The sequence below is a fragment of the Pristis pectinata genome, chromosome 11 (assembly GCF_009764475.1).
Source record: "Pristis pectinata isolate sPriPec2 chromosome 11, sPriPec2.1.pri, whole genome shotgun sequence".
In the NCBI taxonomy this organism is placed as follows: domain Eukaryota; kingdom Metazoa; phylum Chordata; class Chondrichthyes; order Rhinopristiformes; family Pristidae; genus Pristis; species Pristis pectinata.
In genome coordinates, this window is record NC_067415.1 from 17458014 (window position 1) to 17477093 (window position 19080).

Consider the following 19080-nt stretch of genomic DNA (forward strand, 5'->3'; position numbering starts at 1 on the left):
TTTGGTCTTGCCAACTCTGTTCAGATCCTGAAAGATGAATAAATAAATAAAAGATGATAGAATGTACTAGCATGAATTACAAACTAGTTTGAATTTCATAAAAACATGTTAGAACTTAGAAAGGCAATCAAATAGGCCATTTCCTGAATGGATAAGTGAACCGTCTAGGAGGCAGTATAAATGAATTCAAGAATAAATTCAATGTCTCCTGAAGTGAGAAGGGTATGAGAGGGATGGATATAATTTGACAGATGAAATTAATGTATAACAAAGTACTTTAGAATTTAAAGGTACTAATCAAATATATTGTATTTTTTTATTCACTTATGGTATTATTGTCAAGGCCACCATTTGATGCTCAAAATGAATTGTTGTTTCCTTCCTTGAATTACTGTGGTCCTTGAAAGACCGACCAGTATTGAATAAGCTTATATATTTCCAAGTCAAGATATTGTCTAAGCTTGTAGGTTTTGGTATTCCCAGATTTGCATGGTGTTGCAGTATATCATTGAAAGGTGTGGCTGGAGAAACAATTTATATTTTTCTGTGTATTTTTCATTTCTTGGTTAATGTTTGTCCAGTAGAGAAACCAATCAAGTTAGTTTTAGATTTACATGCTATTTTGTTCAACTTCTTAACATGACAGATATGGGAGTGCTGGTATTGGAGGTGATGACAAAGCCTGACCATCTTCCCATTGGTCGAGTTCAAATAAATGGAATATCACATCTGTCACCCACCTATGACATTAGTGGATTTTTCACAGTGATTTCACCCACCTCGGAGAAACTTGGAGAACTACAGGTTAGAAATGCTATTTTTCTTGGTATTTTTGATTAGGAAATGTATAGAATTTTACTTCCTAAAATTGTTTGGAGCTTAGTTGGCATAGGCCAAGGTAAATAATATTTCATAATCATTTGGTTTGATTCAGGAAATATCCTAGCAAGCCGCAGAAATTGCTAATTGTTATCATGGTGTATTAGAACTCATCATATTATTTCACTGAGTGAATGACTAGTTGTTGATATGGTAAGTTATTAATTTGAGCAATGCATCTAAACATTGGCAAATTCATATCCATGTGAAAACATTAATATCTTTCCAATGAGACGTAGGTTTGTGTATTTGAGCTCCGCTGCAGGAGTTTTGGAGCATTTTGGCTTGGGTTTCCATCACAGGTGGGCAGTGAGAGGAGGAGAAAGAAGGCTGAGGAGATGTTGAAATTTTAATCAAGTGTATACCTATACAAGGGTGCCCTTTCTACTACTTCCACTACCCCCGAACATAGATTCAGTTGCTATAATTTACATACTATCTGCATATTCCCCACTTTTAAACTGGTAAAGTGTAAATTAGATAAAAGAAGTGTACGTAAAGCAAAGGGCACTCATTTTCCATTGAGAAAATTGTGGATTTTAATCAAAACAAAAGGGGGCAGCTGCCTAGAATATCAATGAATAAGAATGGAATTTGATTGCTTTAGCACTGATTTAATCCTTTCATGGAATAAACTTCTTTTGTTGTCTGATTCAATGTTAGTGATATATGTTGGAGTATATATGTTAACAATGATATTTTTGCTATTTTATGAACTAAGTGCACAAACAACCAATTTGATAGAAGAAAAATAAACTGCTATGGTATTACATTTGTCATGTTGTCTCATGTATGGATAAGTCCGTCAGTATTGTATTTAAACATGAATTAATGAACATGCACCCCTTTGTTGCCATCATAACATTGAGTGCGCTTGGATTTGCTTTGCTGGGAATGTTTCCATTGTAGGTGGGTGGTGAGAGGAGGAGAAAGGACGTTGAGGAGATATTGAAGTTTTAATCAGGATATATAAGACTATGAGAGGCCTAAACAGAGTGAACAGGAAGTACCCACTTTTTTTAGTAGAGAAATGAATAACAAATGCAGATTTTAGGTAATTGGTAGAAGCAGTGGAGAAAAGTTGAGGAAATATGTTTTTACTAAAAAAGTGAAGGTCTGGAACTTGCTTCCTGAAAGAGTCGGTATAAGAGAAACTCCTCATGACATTTTTTAAAAGCGCAAAGCAAAATAAGGATTCTGGAAGAGATACCTGAGTGAGCAGTAGGATGTCATAACCTATAAGGCTACATGTAGAACTCTGGGATGTCCAAACATGATATAGTGAGTAGCCTCCTTTTGTGCTGTAAATATCCATGACTCTGTAATGCAGGTAGAACTGTGTGTGGTTTTCAGATTTGTTCACCAGTATAATAAAGGAAAATTAATTTAGACAAAGAAATACATAAAAGTGATTTGTGTTTGGTAGGGGGAGATAAATATATGTTAGTGTCAGCTGTAGCTCACTCGATAGCATCGATCTCTGAGTCAGGTCATGGGTTCAGAATTCATGGTTGTGACACGAGCACAAAAATCATACTGCTAAGGAAGTGCTCCACTGTTGGAGGTTTTTTGGATGAGATGTCAACCCAAAACTCCTTTATCTCTATCAAGTGGATGAAGAAAATAATCCCATGCACTATCTTGAAGAAGAGCAGGGTAGTCGTCCATGGTTACCTGTCTCAATCATTTTTAGAGCAAAATATTTGCTTTTTTTCATATTTCTGTTCATGGTTTCTGTTCAAAAAACATTTCACTGCAAAACATTGAAGGAAAATGTGAAAGACTGAAGTGTATATGTCTGTTTTAGTGCATTACTTGTCCATGTTGTTTCATCCGCTACTGTGTGTAACAATAGTATATGTTACTGTTGCTGACCATTTAAATTCTTTTATGTTATTGGCATGACTTCAAGGTATCACTTGCTCTAGAATCTCTGTCTGACACTTCTGATAGTGGCAGTCCTATTCCAACCACTGACACAAGTGTGGATGGTGGAGTCTCAATCCAAAGTCCTGCAACAGCGCATACTTCAAGAACAGGATCTTTAGAAAATTTCGCCCCTCATAAATTGTCCTTAACCAGCTTAAGTGGAAAGGAGTCCCTGTCAAGTAGCGCTTCTAATACTCCAAGGTAAATAGCAGCAAAAGAAATCTTCAGTTTTATGTTTTAAATTAAAATTTTCAATAGTGACATTGTGCTTCCAGATTATACGCAACATAAATGAGGCGGAACAAAATGTCTTTCCTACGTTCACAACAGCTTGTGTTTCTATAGTAATTTTAGCATTAAAAATATCCTTATGGCTCTTCAATTCTTTAAAATAAAAATACAGAGAGCCAGAATGTGGTTATAAGAATAGTAAGTTGGAGAAACCTGTTCAGCAAGGGATTCAATAACACAGAGCCTAGATGACTGAAGGAGCAGCTCCCTACAGTCATCTAGGCTCCATCGTGAAAGAAGCCAGTTGAATTGAGGAGGAGGTGGTGGATGTGTATGGGGGAAAAAAGGAGGGAAAGTTGATAGAAACCTTACAAGGGAAAATGGAAATAAATGAAAATTTGGGTGTTAGCAAGTAAAGACGAGTGTCATGAGTAGAAACTTTCTGTTTGTGGAAGATAATTTAGTGATTACTGTCTTTGCAGATAATTAAGAAGTCCTGCATTTGGGACACAGTTCATAAGCAAACCAATGAGAGGAAAATTGATTTTTGGCTTTTTTTGGGTGTTTTTCTCCCCCACCCCTCAGAGGAAGAGATCATTTGTACTTCAAGGAAAATGCAAAAAGTCCCACAAAGGCGGGCACTTCTGAAACTAAGCAACAGCTGAACTTCGCTCCTTTGGCACCTGCAAAGACTTTTAATACTGACAACAAGAGGACTGAGAAACATGTACTGTCGGCAGAAAGCCAGAGTACTAAAAATCTGATTTCAGGTAAGTTACTGACTTGAATTCTTATTTAGCCACAACCCAGTATATTTTGCGAACTATTTTTTGCACCAGCATTTGCACTCTGTCTCCTTGTAAACTATTCTCGTGTTTGGAAGTATGGGAGTTCTTGGCAACTGATGGACTTGTTTTTCATTTTGGGGCATTCACTCCATAACCTATCTAAACAAAACACTTTCCTGTTTCCAACAAAATATGCAATAAATTGATTCATCTGAAATCATGCAGCAATTCTTCTTGCAACTTTTCAAGATTTTGTGTGTAACTTGATCTTAAATTGGCTTGTTGGAACAATTTTTTGTTGGTCTTTGAAAAGATTTTGCATATTTATCTTGCAGGAATTTAATCCCAACAAGTGCAAAGTGATGTACTTTTGGAAGTCAAATAGGGGTAGGACAGTAAATGGTGGGGTATGATAGAATGCTGATGAACAGAGAGACCTGGAGCTTCAAGTCCATTGTTCCCTGAAAGTGGCAACATGGGTCAATAGGTTGGTGAAGAAGGCATATGGCATGCTTGCCCTCATAGACTGGGGACATTATGTTGCAACTTTACAAAAGACAGGTTAAGCTGCACTTGGATTATTGTGTGCATTTCTGGTTAGTCGCCCCACTATAGCGAGCATGTGATTTTGCTGGAGAAAGTGCAGAGGGAATTCTATTGGATATTGCTTGGATTGGAGAACTTTAGTTATAGGGAGAGATTGGATAGGCTAGGCTTATTTTCCCAAGAGCAAAGGGGGCTGAGAGTTGAGCTGATAGACAAATATAAGATTCTGAGAGGCATAGATAGGTAGATAGTCAAAATATTTTTCCAGTGGTAGGAGTATCAAAAACAAGAGGGCATAGGTTAAAGGTGAGAGGAGGGAGTTTTAAAGGGGCAAGTTTTGTTTTTACACAGAGTGTGGTTGATATCTGGAACACAGCCAGAGGAGGTGGTGGAATCTGATTAATTACTATGTTTAAGAGACATATAGAAAGACACTTAAATAGGCAAGGCATAGAAGGATATGGTCCTAATGCAAGCGTGGGATTATTTTAAATAGGCAAAAAGGTCAGCATGGATGTGGTAAACTGAAGAGCCTGTTTCTGTGCTATACAACTCTGAATCCATGAAGCTGTAATGATGTGGAAATCACATGAACATTTCTTTGCTGTCACAAATTGATGAGTGATCTTCATACTAATAACAATGTGTGTATGAGAACTTTTATTTTCCCAGCAATTTTTCATTTATTATTTATATATTATGTATGTTGCTTTCACAGCAGATGGCAGCAAATCTCACTTGTTACAATGGTTTAATTGTGCCCTATTTAAAAAAAATGTTTATTCTTCTGAATTTGTTTGGACTCAACCTTAAGTGCATTGTTTGTAATGTATAAATATGTTTTAAGGGATTTTGCAAACTTAGTTATGGTGAAACTTAATGGATAAACTTTTGGAGAGGGCATAGCCTGGAATTGTTCTGACCTGTGATTTGCAATTCAAAGACTGAACTGTTTTAACTTGACAAACAAGAGTTTGTTGAAGGGAAAAATGGCTGACAACCAACTGGTTCCAGAAATCAAAATATTACCACCGATTTTCAGATCAAACCAGGCCACATTGGATTCTATAAAACCTCAAGCTGCTTCTTCTCTCAACCTCTCACTCCCTCAGTTCCTCAATTATTGTAAATGGGTCACACTTCCCAGGCACTGTTTTGCCTAAGAATAACCAACATTGATCACTATTGTTGCATGTGGCCACCCCACTTAGCATTCATTTTCTCTCCAGTATTATTAAGCACATAATTGCTCTCCAAATCCATATGTATTTCTTGCATATGTTTCTTTCTAAATACCTCTAATATATTTGCTGCCTTCTTAATATTTTGAGTACTGTGCCTCGTTATCATCATAGTGCAAAAAAGAAGTTATATTGTGCAGAGAAGGCTTGCACAATATAACTTCCTACAAGGCGAGATCAGGTAGTATAAGTGGCAATGACCCATCACTCCCGGAGAGCTCAATGCCTTTTATGCACGCTTTGATAGGAAGAACTATGATGTACCCACACGAGACCCCACATCTCCAGATGACCCTGTAGTTTCAGTCTCTAAGGCCGATATCCGGGCATCCTTCAAGAGGGTGAATCCACAAAAAGCGTCTGGTCCACACGGCATACCTGGCCGAGTACTAAAGATCTGTGAAGTCTAACTGGCAGGAGTATTACCGACATATTCAACCTCTCGCTTCTGCGGTCAGAGGTTCCGACCTGCTTCAAAAAGGCATCTATTGTACTGGTGTCCAAGAAGAGTGTGGTGACCTGCCTTAGTGACTCCTTCTGGTAGCACTAACATCAACTGTAATGAAGTGCTTTGAGAAGTTGATTATGCTGCGAATCAACTCTTGCCTCAGAGATGACCCAGATCTGCTCTAATTTGCCTATCACCACAACAGGTCAACAGCATATGCAATTCCTCTGGCTCTTCACTCTGCTCTGAACCATCTGGACAACAGGAACTCATAAGTCAGGCTGATATCCATTGGTTACAGCTCGGCGTTCAACACAATCATCCAATCCAAACTCATCATCAAGCTTCAATACCTGGGCCTCTGTACCTCCCTCTGCGATTGGATACTCAACTTGTTCGTCGGCAGACCTCAATCAGTGAGGATTGATAACAACATCTCCTCCTCACTGATCATCAACACAGGTGCACCTCAAGGCAGTGTGCTTACCCCGCTGCTCTACTCTTGATACACACATGACTGTGTGGCTAAGCACAGCTCTGATGCCATCTTTAAATTCGACAATAACATTACTGTTATTGGGCAAATCACAGGTGGCGATGAGTCAGCTTACTGGAGCAAGATAGGACACCTGGTTGAGTGGAGCCGCGACAACAACTTCTCGCTCAACATCAGCAAAATTAAAGAGCTGATTGTTGACTTCAGGAATGGGAAGGAGGGCAGACATGCGCCAGTCTACATTGTGGGATCAGCGGTGGAGAGAGTTGGCAGCTTTAACATGTCAGACGACCTGTCCTGGGCCCAGCACATAGATGCAATCATAAGGAAACTGCGCCAGCTTCTTTCTTAGGAGGTTAAGGAGGTTTGGCTTGTCACTGAACGCTCTAACAAGCTTCTACAGATGTACTGTTGAAAGTATCTTGACTGGTTGCATCATGGTCTGGTACGGCAATTCGAATGTGCAGGAGCGTAAGAAGCTGCAGAGAGTAGTGGACTGTGCCCAATACATCACAGGCACATTCCTCCCCACCATTGGTAGTATCTACAGGAGACGCTGCCTCAAGAAGGTGATGTACATCATCAAAGATCCCCATCACCTGGACCATGCCATCTTTTCACAGCTACCATCGGGCAGGAGGTAGAGAAGCCTGAAGTCCCACACCACCAGGTTCAAGAACAGCTGCTTCCTTTCAACCATTCATTTCTTGAACCAACTGGCAAAACTCTAATCACCACTACAGTTTAGCAAACCTATGACCACCCTGATCACTTTGCACTAAAATGGACTTTTTTTTGTTCAAATTGTGCTTTTTGTAAAAATTATGTATAATTTATGTTTATGCTTTTCTTGTGAATGCTGCTTATATGATGCTGTGTGCCTGTGATGCCATTGAAAGTAAGTGCTTCATTGCACCTGTGCATACATGTACTTGTACATATGACAATAAACTCAACTTTGATTTTGACTTTGAAAAAGAATATCAATGATGGGAAAAATACTGAAAGGGTACAGCTATCGAGGAAGACTGGAATTGGTTTATTATTGTCACATGTACCAGGGTCCAGTGAAAAACTTGTCTTGCATACCATTCATACAGATCAATTCATTAAACAGTGCATTGAGGTAGTACAAGGTAAAACAATAACATAATGCAGAGTAAAGTGTAACAGCTACAGAGAAAGTGCAGTGCAGGTAGACAATAAGATGCAAGGTCATAAGGAGGTAGATTGTGAGGTCAAGAGTCCATCTTGTCATACTAGGGAACCATTCAATAGTCTGATAACAGCAGGATAGAAACTGTCCTTGAGCCTGGTGGTACGTGCTTTCAGGCTTTTGTATCTTCTGCCCGATGGGAGAGGGGAAAAGAAAGAATGTTTGGGGTGGGTGGGGTCTTTGATTATGCTAGCTGCTATGTTTTCAGTTATCTGGGTTCTTGTACTTGAGGAGTGTTGTCAATACCAGCCTTTTCTACTTAGCACCTTGGGACATTTTTCTAAGTTAAAGCTTCAATATAAATTCATATTATTATAGTAGTGAGAGTTCTCGCAGTTGTTCATTCAATCTATGTTTTTTTTTGGCAGTTCTTTTAGACCGAGGTAGCAAACTGCGAAATGCGATGGTGGTTTCTGCAATGAAAACTGTTCCTAATGGCGAGTCTGGATTAATGGACATTCCTTCCTCAGCTCAATGTCCATCAATTGATTTATCTAAATTGAAGTAAGCTTGATGAAACTCAATGGTTGCCAAGCCATTTTTGTGCCTTAATGAATGTGATTGAATTTTAAATTAATCTGATGTGATTTAAAAACAAAATCTTTCTCACAAATTAAATGTTCTCTCACACATGTGATAAAACTACCAACTATTAGAAGATATCTTTTGAGGCAAAGCCCCAATGATTTGGTATTATTCTCTTAAGGCAGAATTAGATTGATACAAAGCATAAGTATAAGCTAGATTTTTCCCCATCATTTCCTGCCACTCTCTTCTCTGCACCTGACTCCAGCGCTCTGCATGTCACTCGGCAGCGCGTGGGCGATTTAAATAGCAGACCAACATATCTAGCGGGCAGCGTCAGAGCGGGCAGCGGAGTGAGAGGGAGCAGAGTGGGTTAGGCTTTGGCTCAACGGGCTTCAGCAAGAGTGGGAAAGAGGCGAGACTAATAGAGAAGGGGGTAAGTTATTAGTTTATTTGTTGAACAGTGGTATTCAGCAAGATGCAGCTAGGGTTGGTCTTATGTTTGGAGTGTCAGATGTGGGGACCCTGGGAGACTACCAGACTCCCCGATAACTACATCTGCGCAAAGTGCACCGAGATGCGGCTCCTCAAGGAACGGATTGAGAGTCTGGAGCTGCAGCTCGATGACCTTCGGTTGGTTAGGGAGAGCGAGCAGGAAATAGATAGGAGTTATAAAGAGTTTGTAGACAGCACCTCTGTGGCGGTCCCCCTCAAAAACGATATCTCATTTTAGATTCGGTTGGAGAGGATGACCTGATAGAGGAAGACCTCAGCAACCGGGACCTTGGCACCGTGCCTGGTACTGTGGTCCAGCGGAGGAAGCGAAATGCAGTGGTTATTGGGGATTCTATAGTAAGGGGTACGGATAGCAGATTCTGCAATAGCGACAATGAGTCTCGGATGGTGTGTTGCCTCCCTGGTGCCAGGGTACGGGATATCACGGACCGGGTCCAGAATATTCTGAGGGGAGAGGGTGAGCAGCCAGAAGTCTTGGTACATGTAGGTACCAATGACATAGGTAGAAAAAGAGAAGAGGTCCTGAAGGAGGAATACAAGGCATTGGGGAGAAGGTTGAGAAGTAGGACCTCAAAGGTAGTAATCTCAGGATTACTACCTGTGCCACGTGTCAATGATAGGAAGAATAGAAAGCTCTGGCAGATGAATGCGTGGCTCAGTGACTGGTGCAGGGGGCAAGGCTTCAGATTTTTGGATAATTGGGACCTTTTTTGGGGGAGGCATGACCTATTCGCTAAGGATGGGTTGCACCTAAACTCCAGAGGTTCCAATATCTTGGCGGGAATGTTTGATTTAGTTGTAGGGGAGGGTTTAAACTGATCTGGCAGGGGGATGGAAACCAGGATGTTAGGTTACAAGATGCTAAGGTAAAGGAGGGAGTTTATAGAAACAAGTCCAATGAGGATGGCAAGAAGGACAGGCAAGTGAGAAGTCAGGATAATTTGCTGAATAATAGAAGTACAACAAGTCAGGATGTTAGGATACAGAATGTTAGGATAGGGGATGAGGTATATAGGAACATGTCTAAGGTAGTATGTAGTGAAGATGGTAAGAAGGATAGACAGGTGGAAAGCCAGGATAATCTGCTGAACAATAGAAGTACAACAAAATTAATAGCAGATACCGGACTAAACGTACTGTATTTAAATGCACGTAGCATTAGGAATAAAGTAGATGACCTAGTGGCACAACTACAGGTTAATAAATACAACATTGTGGCAATCACCAAGTCATGGCTTTATGATGGATGTGATTGGGAACTGAATGTCCGGGGTACACAGTGTATAGGAAGGATAGGCGGGTAGGCAGAGGGGGAGGTGTGGCCATGATGGTTAGTAGTGATATAAAATCGATAGAAAGGAAGGATATTGGGTCAGAGGAGGTGGAATCCTTGTGGGTGGAGCTAAGAAATAGCAAGGGTAAAAGGACAATAGTAGCAGTCATATATAGGCCCCCTAATAGCAGTCAGCAAGTGGACGATAAGTTGCAGTTTGAGATAGAAAAAGCATGCCAGAGTGACAATGTGAAGATAATTATGGGGGATTTTAACATGAAGGTGGACTGGGAAATCCAGAATGGTGGTAGTACTCAGGAGAGGGAGTTTGTGGAATGTCTAAGGGACGTTTTTCTAGAGCAACTTGTTGAAGAGCCCACCAGGGGATCGGCTGTTTTGGATTGGGTGCTGTGTAATGAACCAGAGGTGATTAGGGAACTAAAGGTAAAGGAACCACTGGGAACCAGTGATCACAATATGATTGAGTTCAGTTTCAAGTTTGAGAAGGAGAAACTGATAACTGGTGTATCGATATTTCAGTGGAACAAAGGAAATTACAATGGTATGAGAGAGGAGTTGGCCCTAATTGATTGGAAGAGTAAGCTGGCTGGAGGGACGGCAGAGGAGAAATGGAAGGAATTTCTACAGGAAATAAGGAAATTGCAGGATAGATATATTCCAAGAAAAAAGAAGGTTTTTAATGGAAAAAAGGCACAAATGTGGATAACGAGAGAGGTGAAGGCTAAAATAAAAGCAAAAGGGGCGGCATACAAAGAAGCAAAAATTAGTGGGAAAACAGAAGACTGGGAAGCTTTTAAAAACCTGCAGAGAGAAACTAAGAAGGTCATTAGGAAAGAAAAGATGAATTATGAAAAGAAGTTGGCGGATAACATTCGAAAGGATACTAAGAGTTTTTTTAAATACATAAAGTGTAAAAGAGAAACACGGGTTGACATAGGACCAATTGATAACGGTGCAGGAGCTATTATAATGGACGATAGAGAGATTGCAGAGGAATTGAATGAATATTTTGCATCGGTCTTCACCGTGGAGGACATCAGCAATGTGCCGGTTAGTCAGGAGTCTCACGAAATGGAATTGAGTTCAGTTAAGATTACTAGGGAGAAGGTGCTAGGAAAACTAAATGGACTAAAGACTGATAAGTCTCCCGGACCGGATGAGGTGCATCCCCGGGTTCTGAAGGAGGTGGCTTTAGAGATAGCGGAGGCATTGGCGATTATTTTCCAGAAATCGATAGATTACGGCGTGGTTCCGGAGGACTGGAGGGTCGCAAGTGTAGTTCCGTTGTATAAGAAAGGTGGGAGGCAGCATAAAGGAAATTACAGACCTATTAGTCTGACGTCAGTGGTGGGAAAGTTATTGGAATCTATCCTCAAAGACGGGGTTACGGAATACCTAGAGGCGCAGGGCAGGATAGGTCCTAGCCAACATGGTTTTGTGAAGGGAAGATCCTGCCTGACCAACCTATTGGAGTTTTTTGAAGAAATCACAGGTAAGGTGGATAAGGGAGAGGCGGTAGATGTTGTGTATTTAGACTTTCAAAAGGCCTTTGATAAGGTGCCTCACAAGAGACTGATTAATAAGATGAGAGGTCATGGAATTATGGGTAGGATAACAGAATGGGTGGAGCATTGGCTGGTTGACAGGAAGCAAAGAGTGGAAATAAAAGGATCTCATTCTGGTTGGTTACCGGTTACTAGTGGTGTGCCGCAGGGGTCGGTGTTGGGACCGCTCCTTTTTACCTTGTACATTAATGATTTGGATGATGGAATAAATGGTTTCGTGGCTAAGTTTGCGATGACACCAAGATAGGGGCAGGAGTAGGGAGTATTGAAGAGATAGGAAGGTTGCAGAGGGACCTAGATAGTTTAGGAGAATGGGCAAGGAAATGGCAGATGAGATTCAATGTAGGGAAATGTGCAGTTGTACACTTTGGAAGCAGAAATAAGCGGGCAGATTATTATCTAGGAGGAGAGGAAATCCAAAGCACGGAAGTACAAAGGGACTTGGGGGTACTCGTGCAGGATACCTTAAAGGTTAACCACCAGGTCGGATCGGTGGTAAAGAAAGCGAATGCTATGTTGGCATTCATTTCGAGAGGTATAGTGTATAAAAGTAAGGAAGTGTTAATGAGGCTCTACGGGGCACTAGTGAGGCCTCATTTGGAATATTGTGCGCCGTTTTGGGCCCCACATCTTAGGAAGGATGTGTTGACGTTGGAGAGGGTTCAGAGGAGATTTACGAGGATGATTCCAGGAATGAAAGGGCTTACGTATGAGGAGCGTTTGTCGGCTCTTGGACTGTACTCGCTGGAGTACAGAAGAATGAGAGCGGACCTCATAACGACATTTAAAATATTGATAGGAAAGGACAGAGTAAATGTGGCTAGGCTGTTTCCCTTGGTGGGTGAGTCCAGGACCAGAGGGCACAATCTTAGAATTAGAGGGTACAGTTTCAAAACAGAGATGAGGAAAAATTTCTTTAGCCAGAGGGTGGTGAATTTGTGGAACTCCTTGCCACGTACAGCAGTGGAAGCCAGATCAGTGGGGGCGTTCAAGGAGGAGATAGATAGATATCTAAATAGTCAGGATATCAAGGGATATGGGGATAAGGCCGGTAATTGGGATTAGAATAGTTTTTTTTTCCTTCTTTCCCCATTCCCCATTTCTCATTTCTATTTCCCTTTCCTTGGAGCAGACTCGATGGGCCGAATGGCCTGCTTCTGCTCCCTTGTCTTGTGATCTTGTGACCTGCTCCCCCAGTCCATCGTCAGTCTTTCCAAGGATGAAATGAGCCTCTGATAATTCACCCAAATGTTACAATTCGTGTTTGATGTGGGGTATACCCTTGCTAAGATATGCTGTCAACCTATTTTGAAATATATGGATTTTAATAGAGTCATGAATGAGGGTGGTGGTGAATGGAAATGTCGGCTGAATGATTTTGTTTTCCTTTATGGCTTTTAATAAGAACTAATGCCAGCGCTAATAAAGTAGATTTGATTTCTAACAATTTTAAGAGAGTTGATCTACTGTGAGCCTCAGCATCTCTCTGCTTGGAAGGGTGAATATGTTTAACTGGTATGTGCTGTAGAGTCAAGTATCTTAAAAGTATAGAAATTAGGAGCAGGACTAGGACACTTGACCTTTTGAGCCTGCTGCACCATTCAATATGATCGTGGCTAATCATCCAATTTTGGTATTCTGTTCCTGCTTTCTCCCTATATTCCTTGATCTCTTTGGCTGTTAGTACTAAATGTATCAACTGCCTTCTGTGGTAGAGAATGCGACAGATTCATCTCACTCTGGTTGAAGAAATTTCTCCTCACCTGTACTGAATGGCCTACCCCCTATCATTAAACTGTGATCCCTGGTTCTGGACCTCCAACATCAGGAACACATTTTGTGCATCTAGTCTGTCCAATCCACATCATGTTTTTATAAGTTTCAATGCGATCTCTCTCATTCTTCCAAACTCCAGTGAATATAAACCCAATAATCTTCTTGCATCAGTCCTGCCATCCTGGGAATCAGTCTGGTGAACTTCTGCTGCATTCCCTCCATAGCAAGAACCATCGTCTGATAAGGAGACCAAAGCTGCGCACAGTGCTCAAAGGATAGTCTCAGCAAGGCCCTGTGCAATTGTAATAAGACTTCTCCTGTACTGAATTCCTCTCGCTATGAAGGCCAACAAACCATTTGCCTTTTTAACTGCCTGTTGTACCTGGATGCTTATTTTCATCAACTGATGCACAATGACACCCAGGTCTTGCTGCCCCTCCCTCTTTCTTCTTGCCATTTGAATAATAGTCTGCCTTCATGGTTTTGACACCAATGTGGAAAATCTTAAATTTGTCTGCATTATATTGCAAATGTAATGCATTTGCCCACTCACTCAACCTGTCTAAATCACTCTGGAGCCTCTGCATCCTCCTCAAAGTTCACACTCCCATGGCTATATTTCATATACAAACTTGGATATATTCCATTTAATTCCCTCATTTAAATCATTAACATACGTGATGAAAAATCCCTACGGTAACCTGCTATTCACTAACTGCCATTCTGGGAAAAGGATCTATTTATATCTGGTCTTTTTTCTGTCTGCCAATCAGCTCTCTATCCATATTAGTATGTCACCCCTATCCCATATGCTTTAATTTTGCACACTAGTCTGTTCTGCAGCACTTTATAAAAAGCCTTCGGAAAATCTAAATGCACCACATCCACTGGTTCTCCCTTATCCACTCTAATACTTACATCCTCAAAAAAAATTCCAGTGGATTTATCAAGAATGATCTCCACTTCGTAAATCCATGCTGACTTTGACCTCTCCTTTCCTTGTTTCTTAAATGCTTTGTTTTTACATCTTTAATAATGGAGACTAGCATTTTCCCCACTACCAAAGCTCGGCTAACCAGTTGATAATTGCTTTTTTTTTCTCTCCCTCCTGTTTTTTTTATATAGTGATGTTACATGAGCTACCCTCCAATCAGGAACTGATTCAGAGTCTAATACTGGAAAATGATCACCAATGCATCCACTATTTCTGGAGTTGCTTTATAGAATCTTAATAATCTTAATCTTCCAAGTTATATGTCACTCATCACTGAAACAGCCCCCTCAGCCCACCGAGTCTGTGCCATCATGCACCCATTTGCTCTAATCCTTCAATACTCCCACTTTATTTTCACCACATTTTCATCAACCTATCCCACCCATCCCCCACCCCAAATTTTACTGCTCACTTACACACTAGTGGCAAGTTTCAGCTGTCATTTAATCTGCCAACCTGCACACCTTTGACATGTGGGAAGAAACTGGAGCACCTGGAGGAAATCCATATGGTCACGGAGAATGTCCAAACTCCATGCTGATGGTACCACAAGTCAGGATTACGTCCGGGTTGCTTGAGCTGTGAGGCAGGAGCTCTCCTAGCTGAGCCACTGTGCCACCCTTTCTTAAGTATTTGTTTGCTAGGCCTACATTTAAGGAAAGCCGTTTGTGAAAAGTATCAGAAAATTGCCAGCATCCATCAGCTTGTGTTTTGAACCTGCTCAATATAGATTTTAGCAGCAACAGTCAGCGCCTTCAGGTGAGAAAGGAAGAAAATAAAATGAAAGGATGAACAACTAATTCACCAAGAGTGGATGATAAGTAATGGACCTCAGTTTATTGTGGTGAGGCGTTTGGCAGCATGTGCTGGCAGCTACATGTGCCCTTGGATGTTTAGAGCTTTTTTTTAAGGCAATTTGCCAAACCTTTAAGCTGGCAACGATGCAACAAGGAAAACCAAGCATGAGACAAAAGAAACACAAACTCATCTCCTTAACCAATCAGATTGAAGGCTTGTAAGTTTAACTACAGAAGCGTAAATTAGGTTGGACAAATTGAATTTAAATATCCAACAAAAATTAAAACTTGAAAAATGAGACTCAATTTGTGCAATAGATCATGTTCAGAGCTAGAGAGGATGTCATAAGGATCAAAATCGGCAAGACTTTACTAACTTTAGTTGGATATACCATTGCAACTCCATCAACTTTGCAAAATTCAGTCCATTTTAATAATGTTGTATGTACTGTAATGCTGTTTTCATGAAGCTAGTGATTGAGTGTGCAGCTTGTAAAATAACTTGTGGATTTTTAAATTTAACCACATATCTACCCATTACCTGAACTAATTTTTTGGGTTTTTTTTGGATGTGAATAACCTCCTCACTATAGATTTGTCAGTAAATTGTGCCCCATTTTTAACTGTAACTATGAATTAAATGCCTATGCCTGACACTGGAGAAGGTTTATCAGCTTTTGGTAAGAGAGATGATATGTTAACTTTGTCATGAAAGTTTTGCACCTGCAATATTTCTTTTGCACCTGTCTCTAAATGCCTATTAAAATTGGATATACTACAAATCAGTACAAATGAAGAAGGGAAGAAAAAATTGATGTGCAATTTAACTTGAAGTGAAGGATCGGTTCGAATTGAAATGATTTCTCCTTGTATCTATTTTCCTCAAAAAAAACAAATTCATTTTGTATTATTTTCAATTATAGTGTGAGACCTCTGTTGCTAGTTGTACATTTGTGCAGACAGGGAAGAGAAATGGTATTATATTGTTCAGCATGCGTGTTCAGCATTTATTGCAGGGTCCTACTGCTCATTTCCTGGACTATACAGAAATTAATCATTTTGAATTGGCTCTGATTGTAATTTCAATAGAAAGGCAGTCTTTATTTTATCTTTAATGTGTTTTGTTATTAAATTAAAAAGTCATTAATTTTGAGCAAAGAGAAAATAATATTTTAATGTAAGCTAAATGTAAATTAAGTATTTTAAAATGATGTAAAATTAGTCAAATGATTACAAAAATATATGAAGACTGGTGGTGTTAACAGACATTATATTCTAAAATATTTGTGTTTATTGAATAAATATATCAACTTATTTTCCAGAGTCCATCACAGATGATCACTTAAACCTTTGGTTGCATCATTCATTATTATTAATCCCCGAGAATCAATATCTCTATAAATCAACTACTTAAAGTGGCTAAAATGTCAGTATCAGTTATGACACCCACCAAAGATTAAACATTTGAAAATAAAGTGAAACTATGCAGTGTCTGCTTAATAGAAGTCACACATGCAAACTGAGAATAATTTACTTACTAATGCAGTCATCAAGGGGTTCAGACAGTGGTTATAATAACTTACTATTTGCCGTGTCATTTGAGCCCTTTTATAAGATTGCTGCTTTTGCATCTTTTATTATTTGTTCATTTTTAACTTGCCACATTTGTGGATTAAGAAAATGACTGATAGTGGAAACAATTCAAGTGACGTTTTTCCCACAACAGGGCATCACACAGAGCATAGAACATAATTTCAGTTTATTTAACAGTTTACAATATTTGTAATACATTATGAAATTACATAATTATTTAACAGAATAATCTGAGGTCAGTCATTAGACGTGCTAAATATTTTCAAAATTGTTACCTTTATGTCATCTAATTGAGCACACTTGTTAAGATGGATATTTGTCATGAAATGGACATGTTTCTCTGTTTTAGTTTCTGAATGCCGGCCACCCCACTCGATGTCTTCAAGCTCATGATTATGTAATATCACATTTCCAAATCATTTTCATGTACAATAAGTAGCTGTTCTCTAAACATTTATTTTCTTCTCCCTATCAGAACACCGCAATCTCCTACTGGAAAACTCTTTCATAATTTGCTGGAATCTGAAGAAATTTCCCCAACTAGAGATACTTTATTGCCTTCTCCTGAGCACCCATTTAAAGAACGTTATCCTAACACTGAGGCCACAGCCATCAATTTACTCCTTGGGAGGTAAATGCATGGTTCACTTTATTTTCTATTTGAACTTTGCATTGGTTTCTATGTTTTTCAAGTGGGTGACAATCTTATGTACATCATCTGTATCAGGGGTTCCACATTGAAGAGGATTGATGAGGTTATTTGGGTACATAAGAACATGGATTGATAATAAGTTCAAACTTTGCTTTGGGCATTCCATTTGGATTAATTACATTTTATTACAGGTTATCCAGGACCAAAAGGGGTATATGTAATTAGGTAATCTTAATTTTGAAGGAAGGGCAGTTCTGTTGAAATTCTTCTAATTAAGTTAATCAGGTAGTACTGATTAATATTGAGGTGAAAAGGCTTTCATTTACGATGTTCTGTTTCATCAGAATTAATTTTCAAAAACTGCTTAAAGGTGTTTTTAACATGATTGTTTATTCACAATAGCAAGTTAACTTATCAACCAACAGATCTTTGGGATATGGGAGGAAATAAGCACATCCAGCATCCAGGGGAAACTCATGTGATCATGGAGAATATGCAAACTCCATTCAGACAACATACTGTGTTAGAGTTGAATAAGGGTCACAGCAGATGTCTAGCATCAGCACTAACTCCTGCACCACCAAGCTGTCTAGTTATGACATCTTAAAAGAAAATATAACTACTGCAGCATGATGTCATAATGATGTTCCCAAAAGATTATTTTGGATTTAGTAATATTTATGCCTTGTTTGGGTTGTGGTTTTGTAGATAATGGGAGACTAAGAGAGCCCGTGTTGGTGTGGGATTGGAAATCCTGAGCGTATATTAAACCAGCAATCTAAAATTCTCTTGTTTCATGCAAAGTAACGCTTATTGGAAAGAGGGGAGTGTTCATGAGATGAGAATTTCTGATGGAGTTGGGATGTATTTAACTTTTATATCAATTCATTATTCTACAAGTGTAATACAAGGAAACTTTTTGGCAGAGTCATCAGTGTATTTTCAAAATATCCTTAAGCATAAGAACATTTCAATTAGAGGGAATGTAGTTGACCAAGAGACTTGTACATTTCTTGGATTCATCAGCTTTGATTTGAACTTCAAAAAAAGGTTTGACATTGACATTGTGGATTTGTCATCCATCACAGAAAATGCTAATTTTTCAATTATGTTGAAGTCAGTGGAACAGTTTACATAAGAGATGGTCAATCCACAACGCAGGTTTTGCATATGGGTGACAAAATCAAAACTTGCCTCACTATGATAATAAAAATATTCAAGAATTATGAAATGAAGCAAACTCTTGTCATTTTTAGCAAAACTCCTACAACTAAAAACACCTGCCTTTCATATTCTGCTTTGCATTTTTTACCTACAGTACTGACTCCATCCCTCTCCATTACTGGCATGGTATACATTCCCCTCCAGAGTCTTTATCTGGTGAAAGTAGTGTTCTTGATGCAAGCGAATTGAATGATCCTCATTATGATAAGACCCTGCTGGAAAACCTCTTCTACAAGGATCCTGTAAGTTATAAAGCTGCAAAGGTCCCAAGAATTATCACAGCCTGACTAGTGTTAGCATATTCTGATTTGGTGATTGATAATATCGATCACTGCACATATCGTGAATCTGATTTTTATATTTACATGAA

General features: G+C 39.4%; 1 protein-coding gene across 7 annotated transcripts in view; it reads left to right on the forward strand.

Moving 5' to 3' along the window:
• c2cd3 (C2 domain containing 3 centriole elongation regulator) overlaps positions 1-19080 on the forward strand; it is a 120397-nt gene that overhangs the window by 7125 nt on the left and 94192 nt on the right. For 6 of the 7 annotated variants that reach the window (XM_052025864.1, XM_052025865.1, XM_052025866.1 and 3 more), the window contains exons 3-8: positions 647-804; positions 2792-3009; positions 3625-3809; positions 8143-8278; positions 17310-17465; positions 18805-18952. In XM_052025864.1, the coding sequence (XP_051881824.1) occupies positions 647-804; positions 2792-3009; positions 3625-3809; positions 8143-8278; positions 17310-17465; positions 18805-18952 (1001 nt within the window). The remainder of the gene's footprint in view (positions 1-646; positions 805-2791; positions 3010-3624; positions 3810-8142; positions 8279-17309; positions 17466-18804; positions 18953-19080) is intronic. The other variant, XM_052025870.1, reaches the window with a different exon arrangement.